Source organism: Spea bombifrons, chromosome 6 (genome assembly GCF_027358695.1).
Source record: "Spea bombifrons isolate aSpeBom1 chromosome 6, aSpeBom1.2.pri, whole genome shotgun sequence".
In the NCBI taxonomy this organism is placed as follows: Eukaryota; Metazoa; Chordata; class Amphibia; order Anura; family Pelobatidae; genus Spea; species Spea bombifrons.
The window spans coordinates 20368964-20385668 of record NC_071092.1 but is presented as its reverse complement, the minus strand read 5'-3'; the positions used below and the strand labels follow the sequence as shown (position 1 = coordinate 20385668).

The 16705-nt window shown below is 42.3% G+C and overlaps 1 protein-coding gene across 2 annotated transcripts in view; it reads right to left on the bottom strand.

Annotated features, from left to right (window-relative positions):
- Window positions 1-9179: 9179 nt before the first annotated feature.
- The window catches only part of SLC25A38 (solute carrier family 25 member 38), a 55179-nt gene continuing 47653 nt past the window's right edge, over window positions 9180-16705 (bottom strand). For both annotated transcript variants that reach the window (XM_053469092.1, XM_053469094.1), the window contains exon 6: window positions 9180-9617. In XM_053469092.1, the coding sequence (XP_053325067.1) occupies window positions 9495-9617 (123 nt within the window). In that variant the 3' untranslated portion in view covers window positions 9180-9494. The remainder of the gene's footprint in view (window positions 9618-16705) is intronic.

Here is a 16705-nt window from a genome sequence, read left to right as displayed (position 1 = left end):
TTAACCCCCTTAATGCCACTCTGCCTCCAGAAATGCCTTTTTAACCCTCTATACGCCACTCTGCCTCCTGAATGCCTTAAACCTCCCTATATGCCACTCTTCCCCATAATATGCCTTTTAACCCTCTAAATGCCAGAGTGGCATATAGGGGTATAAGGCATTTCTGGAGGCAGAGTGGCACATAGGGGGTCAAAAGGCATATCATGGGGCACAGTGGCATATAGGGTTAAAAGGCATATCATGGGGCACAGTGGCATTTAGAGGGTTAAAAGGCATATTATGGGGAAATAAAAGAAAATATAAACAAGGCTTTTTTCTCATAGTTTTTATTAAATATGAAAAATAGTTAACATATTAATTCATATTTACTAATAATCTTGTATTAAAACCTAGTTTGAGAAACACTGTGTTTGAGTTCTTGTAGCTTTTATTATTATGTCAGTAAAATAAGATGGTGAATAGAGAATTGCCATTGTGATAAAGAGATGAAAGTGTAAATTGTAAGTTTTTCATTACATATTTTTAAATAAAAAACATTTGCATTTTTTTATCCGATTAATCGAAAAAATTATCGGCCAACTAATCGATTATTAAAATAATCGTTAGTTGCAGCTCTATCTTGTGTACCGGAACTCGGCTGTTGTTTCCTGACATTGATCCTGTGCTGCCTGAATGAATTCTGCACACTGGGTTGACTAGAAAAGGAAAGAAAACACAAAAAACATTTCCACTCCCACTTCTCCAGATACACAAGCGATTTGGACTGTGCGGCATTAACTCTTTCAATGCCACAAGCTCCCTGAGGGAATGATTGTTCAGCAGGGGCAGCTGGGACATGATCTCCGGTAACCCGGCTATCACGGGTTGACACGGCACAATTGCTGCCATGGACAGGTCATGCAGCTTTTTTTCATGAGAAAACTTCCCTGCTGTAAAAAAGAAGAGAGTGCAGTGTTTGAAGTGGCTTAAACCCACTAATGGGGCTAGGAAGGGTGAAAAGTGCTAGTGCGTACAGTATGTCATACTTAACTGTGAAAGCCCACTTTGCCTGCTACGAATGACATGTTTAATATAGTTTTATTAAGTTATTTAAGAACATCAAAAAAATTAAGAGGTCTTCAATTAAAGGGAAATAACACTCCTCGTTTCAAGGATCAGTGCAGTAAAACAATTTATTCTGCTAAGCCCAGCCTAGCAATTGCTATTGAGCCTCCCTCTTACCTTTATCAGTGCTCCTGTGGCGAATCCAGTGCTTTAGTGTGTTTTAGCATGCTTTGTGTGATCTAAAAGCATAGTGTGCAACCACATGTATACAGCAATCAGCCAAAACATTTAATTTTTTTTCAGTCTGTTCCTAATGATGTCTCTGTTTTGATGTAACCAGAGCAGGTTTTCACTGCTAAATTGAGTGTAATTACTGACAAATGCACAAAGGCTTAAGAGTTCATAAATGAATGCATTTCTTCTGTGTTACTGTATTCAGTTTTAAACCTTATAGTGCCACAACCTCAATGCCGGGGGCACAATATGTATAGCTTTGATAAAAAAGAAGAGAGGGGTAGATTTGTTAGAAACATTAAAATATGTAAATAGATTTAATTAAGTGCAGAAGATAATTATATATTAGGTACACCTGACCACTTTATTAGGTACACCTGTTCAATTGCTTGTTACTCAATGCATTTGGGGATGTAGACGTGGTTAAGATAGCTTGCTGAAGTTCAAACCAAGCATCAGAATGGGGAAGAAAGGGGATTTGTTGATGGTTGTTGGAGCCAGACAGGCTGGTCTGAGTATTTCAGAAACTGTTGATCTACTTGGATTTTCACACACAACCATCTCTAGGATTTACAGAGAATGGTCTGAAAAAGAGAAAATATACAGTGAGCGACAGTTGTGTGGATGAAAATGCCTTGTTGATGTCAGAGGATAATGGGCAGACTGGTTTGACATGACAGAAATGCAACAGTAACGCAAATAACCACTTGTTATAACCAAGGTATGCAGAATACCATCTCTGAACGCACTAGGGCTGCAACTAACGATTATTTTAATAATCGATTAGTTGGCCGATTATTTTTTCGATTAATCGGATAAAAAATGCAATTTTTTTAAATTTAAAATAATGTAATAAAAAACGTACAATTTACACTATCATCTCTTTATTGCAATGGCCTCTCTCTATTCACCTTCTTATTTTACTGACATGATAATAAAAGCTACAAGAACCCAAACACGGTGTTTCTCAAACTAGGTTTTAATACAAAGTTATTAGTAAATATTAATTCATATGTTAACTATTTTTCATATTTAATAAAAACTATGAGAAAAAAAGCCTTGTTTAAATTTTTTTTTATTTACCAAACTGCCCCGGTTATGCACATCAGACCCCCAGCTTGCCACTCTGCCCCCATATATGCCTTATACCTCTTATATGCCAGATTCCACTGTGCCCCCTGATATGCCACTGTGCCCCCTGATATGCCTTATACTCCTTATATGCCAGTGATATGCAACTGAGCCCCCTGATATACCTTTTAGCCCCAGATGTTTTATGACCCCCTGATATGCCTAATATCGATATGCCTTATACCCCTATATGCCCTGAAATTCATAATACCCCCCCATACACCACTATAACTCACCCATACACAACTTTGGCTCCTCCCCCTCCCATACACCACTCTGGCTCCTCCCCCTCCCATACACCACTCTGGCTCCCGCCCCCATACTCCACTCTGCCTCCTCCCATACACCACTCTGGCTCCTCCCCCTCCCATACTCCACTCTCCCTCCTCCCCCTCCCATACACCACTCTGGCTCCTCCCCCTCCCATACACCACTCTGGCTCCTCCCCCCCATACTCCACTCTGCCTCCTCCCCCTCCCATACTCCACTCTGCCTCCTCCCCCTCCCATACACCACTCTGCCTCCTCCCCCTCCCATACATCACTTTGGCTCCTCCCCCTCCCATACATCACTTTGCCTCCTCCCCCTCCCATACACCACTTTGCCTCCTCCCCCCTCCCATACTCTACTCTGCCTCCTCCCCCCTCCCATACACCACTCTGGCTCCTCCCCTCTCCCATACAACTCTGGCCCCTCCCATACTCCACTCTGGCTCCTCCTCCCCCTCCTATACTCCACTCTGCCTCCTCCCCCTCCCATACTCCACTCTGCCTCCTCCCCCTCCCATACTCCACTCTGCCTCCTGTCAGCAACGGATCTTCACTCTGCCTCCTGTCAGCAACGGATCTTCACTAGACACCAGGGAGCCGGGTAGAGAGGCAGAGTGGCGTATGGGAGGGGGAGGAGCCACAGTGGTGTATGGGAGGGTGGCTCCCATACACCCTCTGACTCCTCCCCCCTCCCATACAGCGATGATTCTCTGTCAGCCTGTGAGTGTCTGCATCGCACAGACAGCCTCCGTTACTGCACTTCACTTACACTGTGGCTTCTATGAAGCTGCAGTGAAAGTCCTTGTCAGTAATGGAGCCGGGAGAGAGGCAGAGTGACGTATGGGAGGGGGAGGAGTCAGAGGGGTGTATGGGAGGGGAGAGAGAGACGGAAGTGAGAGACCGGCCGACAGTGAGGGGAATCCAGGTCTCCTGCAGCGTTGCAGGGGATCTGGATTCCGGTGTTATAATCCGATCTCTGTTTGAGATCGGATTATTATAAGGAGAGGAGTTTTTCAGAGCATTTGCTCTGAAAAAAAACCTCTTTTTATAATCGATGAAAATCGATTCGATTAATCGATGATGAAATTCGTTGCCAACGATTTTCAGAATCGATTATTATCGATTTTATCGATTAGTTGTTTCAGCCCTAGAACGCACAACACGTCGAACCTTGAAGCTAATGGCCTAGAGCAGCAGAAGACCACACCAGATGCCACTCCTGACATCTAAGAACATGAAACTGAGGCTACAAATTGCCTGTGCAAATTGTAGCCTGAGTTTCGTGTACAATGGAAGACTGGAAGAACGTTGTCTAGTCTGATGAGTCTCGATTCCAGGTGTGACATTCAGATGGCAGGGTCAGACTTCGGTGTAAACAACATAAAAGCATGCATCCATCCAACTTTTTATTAGTACCTTAGTACCAACTGAGCATAGTTTAGACGCGACAGCCTACATGAGTATTGTTGCTGACTATGTCCATCCCTTTATGACCACAGTATACCCATCTTCCGATGGCTACTTCCAGCAGGATAATGCACCAGCATCTCAAACTGGTTTCTTGAGCATGACAATGAGTTCACTGTACTCCAATGGCCTCCACAGTCACCAGATCTCAATCCAATAGAGCACCTTCGGGATGGAACGGGAGATTCGCATCATGGATGTGCAGCCGACAAATCTGCAGCAACTGTGTGATGCCATCATGTCCATATGGACCAACATATCTGAGGAACGTTTCCAGCATCTAGTAAAAAGTATGCCACGAAGAAGGCAGTTCTGAAGGCAAAAGTGGGTCCAACCCGGGACTAGCAAGGTACCTAATAAAGTTGCCAGTGAGTGTATGTATATAAGTGTATATATATTTATAGAAAGTTATGTTTGCATTTAATATCCAAAAATCCTTTTAACATTTCTATTTTAAATTATGTAATTCATCTTATAAAGGCATCCGTATCTGATCATGGTAGCCAGAAAGTTTTAAGGCCACAAAAAATTATGTCTTCCATTGTGATATTTGTGTCTTCTCACTATTACAAATAAACAAAGGCTCAGCACTTCAAATTGTGAGGTGTTTTAATGTCCACACACAAACAGTGGCAATGTTTCGACCCCTTGAGGTCTTTATCAAGCCATGGCTTTATGCAGGGCCGGCTCAACCCTTGTAAGAGAAGCTCACTAGTGAGCCCTTCATAAATCAGTAATGATATCAAGTAGTTTACATTTTTAACTTTCCAGCAAACATTACATTTACATTACATTACATTTATTTTTAAAGCGCCGGACGATTCTGCAGCGCTGTTACATTCATTAGAACAATTTATAAGCACATATCATAACACATACATTAAAAAACTGGTGTAAAGGAGGGCACTGTTCTTGCGAGCTTACAATCTAGGAGAGGACTGCTTGGATGGGGATAAATTGATCTGGTTGCGATGATGTGTTGAAGCTGTTTGTTCAGATGGCTTTGATTAGGATGATGATTGGGAGCACTGTAAAGGAATGTTGTAGGCTTCCCTGAACAAGTGGTTTTTCAGAGAGGTTTTGAAAGTCACGTACGAGGCCGAAAGTCTGATGGAACGGGGAAGGGAATTCCACAGGAGAGTAGCGGCGCGGGTGAAATCCTGAATACGGGAGCAGGAAGAGGTAACAACAGTAGAAGAAAGCCGCAGGTCATGAGAAGAGCGAAGAGGGCAGGTAGGGTGTATTTGGATAGGAGGATAGAGATGTAAGGGGGTGCCGTGTTGTTGAGGGTTCTATATGTCAGGGTTAGAAGTTTAAATTTGATTCTAAAGGGTATGGGGAGCCAATGATGTGATTGGCATAGTGGAGCAGCGGATGAGGAACGGCAGCAGAGAAAAATTCATCTAGCTGCAGTGTTAAGGATGGATTGAAGCGGTGAAAGGCGGGAGAGGGGAGACCGGTTAGTAGGCAGTTGCAATAATCCAGGCGGGATATCACAAGGGAGTGGATTAGTAACTTGGTGGTGTCTTGCGTGAGGAAAGGAGGGATTCGGGAGATGTTTTTCAGGTGGAGGCGGCAGGATTTGGTGAGGCACTGGATGTGAGGGATGAAGGAGAGAGCAGAGTCAAGGGTGACACCAAGGCAGCAAACCTGGTCTGTTGGTTGGATAGTGTAGTTATCAACAGTAATAGAGATGTCAGGAAAAACGGACATAGCAGATGGTGGGATTACCATAAATTCGGTTTTAGAGAGGTTGAGTTTTAGGTAACGGGACGCCATCCATGATGCAATTCCTGATAGGCAGTCAGTGAGGCGAGTTAGAAGAGAGAGGGAAAGGTCAGGAGCAGAAATATAGAGTAGGGTGTACTGCATATAGGTGGTACTGGAAACCAAAGTTTTCCAAGGGAAGAAGTGTAGATGGAGAATAGCTGAGGCCCAAGAACTGAGCCTTGAGGAACACCAGTAGATAGCGGTAGGGGAGAGGAGCAAGTTCCAGTAAGTGAGACACTAAAAGTACAGTTAGAAAGGTAGGATTTCAGCCATGAAAGAGCCATGTCACGGATGCCATGAGCATGGAGGGTTTGTAGGAGAAAGGGGGTGGTCGACTGTGTCGAAGGCTGCTGAGAGGTCCAAGAGAACAACCAGTGAGAATTGGCCTTTCGTTTTAGCTGTGAGGAGATCATTAGTAATCTTAGTCAGTGCAGTCTCTGTTGAATGCTGTGGACGGAAAGGGTCAAGTAGAGAGTTTGACGAGAGAAAGTTTGTTAGTTGATTGTAGGTTAATCGTTCCAGCAGTTTGGAAGCTAGCGGGAGAAGTGAAACTGGGCGGTAGTTTGATGGGGATGTGTGATCAAGTGAAGGTTTGAATGAGGATGGGAATACACCAGAGGACAAGGAGAGATTAAAGATGTGGGTTAGGGTTGGGGTAAGGACACTAGAGAGGGGTCCAGGGGACAGGTGGTAAGGTGGGAAGACAACAGGACCTTGGAAACTTTGAGTGGTGTAACTGAGCTGAAGCAGGTGAGGATGGATTGAGGTGAGGAGGGAGGTTGAGGTACCATATGATTGACACTATGGGGTAGAATGTTATCCCTGATGATGTCAATTTTGCTTTTGAAGTAGGTGGCAAGCTCTTGGGCAGAGAAGTTGGAGGGCAAGGGAGGTGCTGTGGGTCTGAGAAGGGTGTTAAATGTGGAGAATAGACATTTAGGGTTATGGGAAAGAGAGGTGATTAATGAAATGAAATAAGTTTGTTTAGAGAGATGGAGGGCCGATGTATAGGAGCAGAGCAGGAATTTGTAGTGAATGAAGTCTTCAGGTGCTCAGCGGTACGTGAACACCGGTACGTGTCTGTTTGGAATGCCATGGCTGAGGTGGACGGCGTGGGGGATTGCGTACAGTTACATGGGCAATCATATCTAGGGCTGAGGCTAGTGTATGGTTATACTGATCTGTAGCTGTGTCAGGACAGGAGGAGGATATACTTGAGAGGAGTGGCCGTTGTGTATCTGAAAGCTGTGGAGTGTTGAGGTTGCTGATGTTACGGTAGGTTTGTGGTGGTTTCTTGGATAGGGAGGGTATGTGTGGTATGCCGAGATTAAATGTAAGCAGGCTGCGATCAGACAGATGGGAGAGTTGGAGAACTGAGATGTGGAACAAAGGTAGGAGAACACTACATCTATTTGATGATTGCCACGTTGGGGAGTTAGTCCATTGTGAGAGTCCGAGGGAGGAGGAGAGTGAAAGTAGTTTGAAAGCAGCAGGTGAGGATGGGTCATCAATAGGTATATTGAAGTCCCCTAGGATTAGTGTTGGGATGGTGGAGGAAAGAAAGTGGGAAAGCCAACCAGCAAAGTGATCAAAGAAATGTGAGGTAGGGCCAGAAGGCCGGTAGATCACTGCAACGCGAAAAAGCAATTGGGAGAAAAGGTGGATAGAGTGTACTTCGAAAGATGAGAAAGACAGAGAGGGAATTGGTGGTAGACATTGAAAGGCGCAGCGAGGAGAGAGGAGAATACCAACACCACCTCCCTGTTTGTCTCCAGGTCTGGAAGTGTGGCTGAAGTGAAGGCCACCGTAAACGAGAGCAGCAGGAGAGGTCGTGTCCGAGGGTGTCAACCACGTTTCAATGGGTGCGAGAAGGCTAAGGTCGTCAGAGATGAAAAGGTCATGGACAGCAGTTAGCTTATTGCAAACAGAGCGTGCATTCCAGAGGTCACAGGGGAAAGGGTTGCCAGGGTTGCAGTGGACTGGTTTAAGATTGGAGGGATTGCGGTAGTTTGTGTTAGTTCGGCAGATGCGGGGACGGAAGAAGGTGGGGATGGTGGGGCCAGGGTTACGTTCAATGTCACCTGAGCACAGAAGGAGTAGGATACAGACAGAAAACAAATGGGAATGTGATTTGTGGGCATTGGATGCCTTTACTTGTGAGTGCTTAGTGGTGTTGGGGTATGAAGAAAACAGAAAGGCATATGAGCTAGGGTGGGGTGATAGATGGGATAGAGTTAAGGGGCCTGTAGAAGGTTTGTCAAGGGGTGTAGAGGCTGCAGCGATTGTGAGATTTGTGGGAAGAGGACATGGAAACATGTATGGGTTCATAGTAGGGAAGGCAGTGAAGCAAGCAAGCGCTTATATGGGTTACCTGCTTTCTGATGTGGTACTTGGTATGTAGTTTGTCGTTCCTCTCCTGTTTAACTCCAGTGTAACTCTTATCTGTCCACTTATGAAGAGTCCACTTGGGGAAAAGGCCACAACAGCTACATTTCCAAGCAAGCTTGTTTCCAAGTGGTGTCAAACTCACTCTTTAGCGAATACAATTGGGTAAAATGGGGCAATTGTCCCAGGACCAATGGTAGCAATCCCACCCACTTGCTGTAGTGTAATTTATGTATTTGTCTGCACTGCCTGAATACAGTACTTGCTGTGCTGGGTGAGATGGAGCCCCGGATGGCTGGGGGAGAAAGATGGCTGGGAAATAGGGATGGCCATAATAGAGTCTGTCTGTGTCTATGTACATACTCCTGCTGTAGAAGGGTCCTATGTGCCAAGGGTGTTCCAAGGGCGCCATGCATCAAGTGGAATGAATAAAATAAACAGGAATAAGTAAAAACATGTAACATCTAATGGCTTAAGCTTCATTAAACAATTTCTATAAAACACTCAGCAAAACATTTTTCATCAAGTAAGTTGAATTTACAAAAATATATTTAGACAACAATTAGAAAATATAATTCACAAAGCCCAACTTTGCTCACTAATATCAAAGTGTTTCTACTACATGTATCTTCTACTTGCTTGAAATATCTTTAATATGTTGCTGTGCAAATCACTGCAAGCACTGTGTTAAATAAGTGACACACTATTCATGTCCTAGTTATCTCAACAGTGACACTATAAGAATTATCCATCGCCAAACAATCAGGCACATTAATCAATGGTCTTTAGTGTGAAGTTAATTTTTCCAACACTCCCAGTTAGCAGTATATAAGAAAGATAAATAACAGATTTACTTCACAGCCATTGATGCTCAATATCTTGTAATGTCTTCATATAGTTATATAGTTTATTGCTCAGCAATGTCAACATATAATAATAAGGAACATTATGGGTGTTCGTATTTAACATTTAACACAGGACAAGATAAAACATGAACACAATCATTCTATTCTCACTGTATTTAGAGTCAAACACTACTTTCTTCATTGCTGACAGGAAAACACATTTCATATTCAGCAACCAATAAATTCAGCAATGTTCAAAACGCCTGATGTTCATCTACATAAAAGGTAACAGATGCAATCTTTACCCAAACAACTTTTATTGATAAACTATGTTAGACAGCTCTTCAGGTCAAGACTTCAATCCCATTTTCTTCATCATCTGTTCATACACAGTCCAAGCCATAGCAGCCATCAGGGTTCGTCTCAACGCACGTGGCAAGCCCCCTCTGAAAAATCCAGCTAGCCCATGGTTCTGTAAAATTAATAAATATCAAGATTTTGACTGACACACACACCACCTTATTTCTTCTTTGTTATCTAAAAATTGTACATATCATAGATTTTAATTTATATGTGAATTGACCTCAGGAATTAATGGTTTTCGTTGGAAGTGTAATGCTATTGTACTGTGCTGTCAATTGCTTATCACTCTCTCCCTGCCATCTGTACATGCAGATGCACATAGATGGCTTCTTCATATGCATATTCACGTGCATCTGAAGAAACCACTAGTAGTTTTATTTGTATTTGTGTTTTATGTGATGCTGCACATCATTTGATAATTTGAGGAAAAGTTTACATCAAGAAGGCATATTTAAAAAGGGGAGTATGTATGTATATCTTTTATTTGGTTAAGTTGTTCACTAGGGTTGAATGGTCCTTATGTATTGTAAAACAATGTTTTTTCATGGTGTTTGTTCACTAAACAATGTGGTATTTTTACTAAAGGAAGAATTGTGGTTTCAACTACAAGCTGCCTCTAACAAGACGGCGGAGCACATTCAAACTAAAAGATTTTTTATTTTTTTTAATACTTTTTATTATTTTACTGGTCATGTGGTAACTTGTGAGCTGGGCTCCATTGACCTGCATGGTTGGCTGCAGTACCTGTTGGTGGACAGACACTGCAGCCAACCATGCGGGTCAATAGAGCCCAGCTCACAAATGTAATCAGTAAAATAAAAAAAAAGTATTAAGAAAAATAGAAATGTAAAAATAGTTAAATTATAATAAAATGTAAAAATACAGACTCCCGTGATTTCATGACATCATAAGAGAAACCATCTAGTTCAAAGAATATATTTCCAAAAACGTTTATTTTTATGAGCAAGTCCTAAAATGCTGGCATGGATACTCTGGGGTGTCTGAACTGAATTGTTCATATCCCACATTAGCGCCCAAACAACCAGATAACCGTATGCATAGGTGGTATCAGTGTTAAGATGTTGCTGAACACATATTTGGGTGTTTGGGAGTGACACATACCAGGAAATGTAAATTCATACCTGAAGGACAGTGTGTTTGAAAAATCACAGAAAGTTTGACAGAGGCTGGTTGTAGAATTAGCATTTAAAAATACCCCGAGGTTTATTTTTCAAACATATATGGTTTGATTGGGGCAAATTGAACTTGACTGGCTTCAAAGATGTACCAAAAAGGACATTGGGCAGAATGTCCAGATTTGGAAAAAATGGTTTTGAAATAGCAATATGTTACTTATTGCTCTAAAAATATCTAAAGAAAGCCCTTCTTGTCTTAAAAATGAAAATATAAATACAGCAGAAACGTAACTTCACAAAGTCACAAAGGGTATAAAAATACAAAACAACTCCTATAAGCGGTACACAATGAACCAGATCTCTATGAATTTATTTCCCAATACCCAGACGACTGCCATTATAAAGAAAAAAAAAACATTCAAAAAGTACTTTATTGGGAAGGGACTGTAGTAGTGTGCTGCTATATGATTATCAAGGTAAAGGAATTCTCAGGTAACATTTAACACTTTCCTAGGCATTTATGACAGCACCCACAAATAGATTTAACAAAAATTAGTTTAGAGAACAGTGCAACACTTTCTTTCAACATGATGAGTCAGTAAATCAACATGACACACAGAATGTACCACACAATGATCTTGCAAATCAAAGCTGAAGCAGTTAATTTATACAATTAGTGAGGATGACACACAGGGGAGGTGACTCTTTCTGTAGTGACTGCTACAGAAAAGCCTAAATGCTTCATAATTCACCTCTCAGCTTTCAGGCAACCGCATAAAAATTTTCTGAACTACTCCGGGTGACAAGGCCTTAAAGTAATGGATCTTTCTGCAGAGGAACTGGAATGGATGCAGCAACTGACAGTCTGATTAAATGTGGAAACAGATTCTTCTGAGCCATGCTGGAGTGAAAAGGATTAATTATTATTATTTATTGTTTTATATAGCACCATCATATTCTGAAGCGCTGTACAATAGGTAGACAGGACATAAGTAGTATATAACAGAACCATTTGACAGGTGTGAAAATATGCATCCTGGAAATCCACTGATGCTAGCATATACATTTTCCATTTTAAAATTGGACTTCAGAGAAAAGGACATTTAGTTTTGTACCACCAACTTTGGAAGTGTAAAAACAGATGCATAAAACACCCCCTATAGCCCAACACACTGCCTCAGATGAGACATGGACCAAGTTAAATCGATCAGTATATTCAGAAAAACTGCAATTTGCATATTCCAGTTTAGACCCTATAACATCCCAAAAACTAACCTATCTATGTATGGGGGACATGGCTATATGTTGTTGACTCATAAATAAGATCTTGTTCTGTATCTGCACATAATATGTTTAAGAAATTAGCTGCAATACCATGGGGGGGGTATTTTTATCATCTTCCACACTTTTTTCATACTAAATAAATGGTTTCAGATGAGTAAAAAGCCCCCATCCTTAAGGGCTTAATATAGTTTAGTAAGATCAACATCCAATCAAGTCACTAAAACAGAAAAGATTCCTAAAACGTAACCTTTATTATAGATACCTTATTTGATCAATTATAAGATGACCCTGATTAAAAGAGGACCCCGCCCACAATTTGAATATTAACTTAGGGGAAAAAAAAGAAAAAGCCTGAATATGACTACCCTATAGGAAAAACTCTGATATGCCTTATACCCCCCTTTACACTTACCAATGCATCCCCAGACTTACTCCAGACTCCATGGTGTCTGCCGGAAGGTCTTGTCACGCCGGTGCTCCATCATAGAAGCCCCAGTGGAAGTGTTGGGCAGAAGCGAAGGTTGTGTGCAGACGTTCAGCGGCTGCCAGAGAGGAGGATCCAAGTCCCCTGCAGCGCTACGGGGGATCCTCCTCGCAGGCATTAACCCCTTAAGGCAGGGCTTGACAAATCCCAGGAGCCAGATCGCCATGGTGACTCAGAATTTTGTCCTGGCACCTAGGTGTTTGTCAGCCTGTGATCGCGGGGGCGCTCCTGCTGATGCTGTCTGCCCAAGAGTCTGGGCAGACAGCACAGCCACTCAGAGCCCGCCCCCAAGCCTGAGATCACTCCCACGTAGTGATTCTGTAGGCTGAAACCCTTTCCTGAAGCCACAGGCAGCTTCAGGAAAGGGGGCTGAGTGGAAGCCTACAGCAGGGGGTTGGCATGGAAGCCTACAGCAGTCATCAAAGAGACTCCTCCCTGCAATGGCTGGTCTATAGACCAGCAATTGTGTCCCAGCTGCCAGAGGCAGCTTCAGGGACGGGGGGAGAGGGTTATTCGGTCTCCACATGAGTGTGGAGACCAGCCCCAACCCTCCCCTGCTGCCTGATCGCTCCCTTCAACCGCAATCATGGCATTTTAGGGGTTAATTCACGTTTTGTAAGGGGCTCTGCTGCTGGTGATCTGCCTGGAAGCTTCAGAGGCAGCTTCAGGGACAGGAGAAGAGGGTTCTTTGGTTTCCACATGAGAGACCATCCCCAACCCTCCCCTGCTGCCTGATCGCTCCACGAGAATCCTGGCTCCTAACTTTTTTAGCTGGCGCCTAGATTCACAACAAATTTGTCAAGCCCTGCCTTAAGGACCAGGCTGTGTTTTACCTTTTGTACCCTTTGGGACCGAGGCCGTTTTAACACTTTTGCAGTGCTCGTGTTTAAATGTAATTTCCTCCTCACTCATTTAGTGTACTCACACAAGTTATATGTTGGTTTTTTTTTCCGGACAAGAAGGGCTTTCTTTAGATACCAAAAGCACATTTTCTGACTTTTACCTGAAAAAATCTTTTACTCATCCAAAAAAGCTAATGAAAAAAACTTGCTAAATAGAGTCTACTATTAGAAATGTTTTATGTGTTTTTGCTTTTTGTAAGTAAGTTAGTTATTGGGCAATAAGTACAAATACCATTTGCTATTTTAAAACCATTTTTTCCCAAAGCTGGTCATTCTGCCCCATGTGCTATTTTGGGTATATTTGAAGCTGGCCAATGTAATTTACCCCATCAAACCATATATTTTTGAAAAGGAGACACCTCAAATGCTGGTATTTTAACTCTTTCCATGCACTAATTCTACCACCGCCCTTTGTCAAACTTTGTGGTAGTAATTTATTTTATGTTTTTTTTTATCACTTCAGGTATGGATTTACAGCTCCTGGTATACATCACTTTCAAACACGACCCCAATATGTGTTCAGCAACCTCTCCAGAGTACAGTGATAACCCCCCCATGCATGGGTTTGTCAGCTAGTTTGGGAGGTAAAATATATAATGTGTGATTACATTCAAGGTGTGTACATGGAGAGTGTTACAAAACAGTAATATATGAATCCCTGCACAGTACAAAGCCATCATACCATCCATATAGAGAATCTCATATGGAAATCACATAAGAAACCGATCATTTGGCATTCATTATTATACGGAGTGAATATGTTAGGAGGTTATTTTCAGAGAACAATGCCCATAAGAGTAATATAACTAAAAAGAAAATGCCAAGCTGTCGCAAGTACAAGAAATTAAATAAGATCTCATTTGACATATAAATGAGCAGAGAACGTAGAGCTATAATCTACAAAACCATCATCTGTGAGGGCTATGAGATTAGATATAACAATAGACAATTGACAAGTTCAATAAGAAGTGGTGGGGACACGCAGAAATGGACCAAGAAGTCCTCAGAGGAGGTAATAAAGTAATTCCACCAAAACCATCTCCTGTTATGTTGGAACTCCATTCCTTTTGAGGACCAAATCAAATTCTCCACGTGTTCAATGAATGAAAACTTCTGTAACCACATTTGTAGAGGGGGGACTGAGGAGGAGCGCCAGAATCTGGGAATAACCGTCTTAGGAGATGTATTGCTAAATATTTTTATATACAATTTGTGGGAGAGAATTGAAGTGTAAAAGTGCTGCCTCAGGGAAGCATAAGAAGTCAAGATCACAAACATGTTTAATAACCTGTCCAGTCTGGAGTAACCAGGGAATATGACCACCAGATATGATACAGGGTGCCCTGTTCCACATCTCCAACAGACATCTGGTACCGTGGGAAGAAACCTATGTAAATCTACAGGAGTTTTATACCATCTTGCTAAGACATTCCTGAAATCTGCTGAAGATGGAGCCCTTGTGCACTGCATAGAAGACCTTGTCCCAGTCCTGTGGGACCATAGGTATTGCAAGATCTCCCTCCCATAAACTCAAAAAGTAGGGTTAAGTCAACGAGACATCAGTAATGTATACAAAACAGAGAGTAAATGAGGGGGTTCCTTGACACATGTACATAGCATTTTGAAACTAGTCAATGGTCCCATTAAACAGGGGATCTGTAGGGTGTGACAATACAAAGTGTTTGACTTGGGTTAGGGATTATGGGGTAAAGTGGACCAGGATCCGATGTCAGTGCCCCTTCGTTCAATTTTCCGGAAGAAGGGTCGAGACCATAGTGACATGTCTCTTAATGCTCAAACATTTATATAGTTCGGGCAACCAAGGGAGAGCCTCAAGGGGAAGACCTGAAAGGGTTTCCTCAACCTGTATCCATAGTTTCGGGACACCAAGTGCGGAGGTGAGCTGCCTGCCAGTAACGTTCTATGTCAGGAAAACCCAAACCACCTTTAACTCTGGGTGTTCTGGACGACCAGATATAAGATCTAAAAATGGTATGGCACTTTTTAAAAAAGGAGCGGGGAATGAAAATGGGCAGTGTTTGAAATGGGTAGAGGAAACTGGGGAGAATATTCATTTTTAATACAGCGACCCTACCAAACCAGGAAATAAATTTATAATCCCAGCTACATAGATCTGAAGAGACCGTAGAGAGCAAGGGAAGGAAATTAAGGGCGAAGAGGAGGGAAAGGCCCTTAGGTATTCGGAGACCCAAGTATGTTATGGAGTGATCGCAGAGTTTGAACGGAAAAGTACAAGACAACTGAAGGACAGTCTCTGGTGGTAGGTCACAATGTAATAATCCAGATTTATGGAGGTTTATTTTATAATTTGAAATTTGGCCAAATATCCGTAGTTCTTCCTGAATGTGAGAGAGGGAAGTGGTGGGATTAGAATTAATACATAGCATGTCATCAGCATATATTGCTAACTTGTGTTGTGTAACGCCAGAAACTTTAATGCCGGTAATGAGAGGATTGACTAATAGCCATTGCTAAAGGCTCCATACCCAAAATAAAGGGGAGTGGTGAGAGTGGGGCACCCCTGTTTAGTGCCATTCGACAGGGTGACCTGGCTAGAGAGGGACCCATTTACTTTTATCAATGCCGTAGGATTGTGGTATAAGGCTCTAGTCCAGGATAGGAAATGAGGACCCAATCAAAGCCGTTCAAGAACTCTAAAGAGAAAGGGCCAGGCCACCCCGTCAAATGCTTTTTCTGCGTCTAGTGAAGTCAAGGTGATCGGGATGCGCTAAATTGGATTGGGCATCTCTATTTCTCTATGCCCCTTTTGATGCACCCCATGATTTTATTTGCCTTAGCAGCAGCTGCCTGACACTGGTCGCTACAGGTAAATTTACTGTTAACTAAGTCCTTTTCCATGTCAGTCGTCCCCAGTGTTTTCCCCATTTAATACATATTCCCAGCCTGGATTTTTCTTCCCCATGTGCATAACCTTACATTTATCTGTGTTGAACCTCATCTGCCACATCCCAGCCCAAGCCTCCAACCTATGCAGATCCATTTGTAATCATGCACTGTCCTCTATTGTGTCCTCTATAGTCTGTGCCTATGCCCTATCTTTGAGCCCGGCCACTCCAATTTACCCCATCAAACAATTCTTTGTTTTTAAAATTAGACACCCCTTGGGTATTTGAAATGCTTTTACTTTAACTCTATGTCAAGATTTTTGGGAAGATACGCTAATTTTAGCACTTGTTCATAATAATAAACTTTTTTTTATTTTATTCTTTTTGGACTTTTTTTTACATTTTGCTGGAACTGGATGGTTCCTTTGATGCATAATAATTTTTAAATGTTACCATTTTTTTTTCCATATTTTTATTTAGAAAGCTGGTCTCCATTGACTTGCATGGTTGTATGCATACCTGTA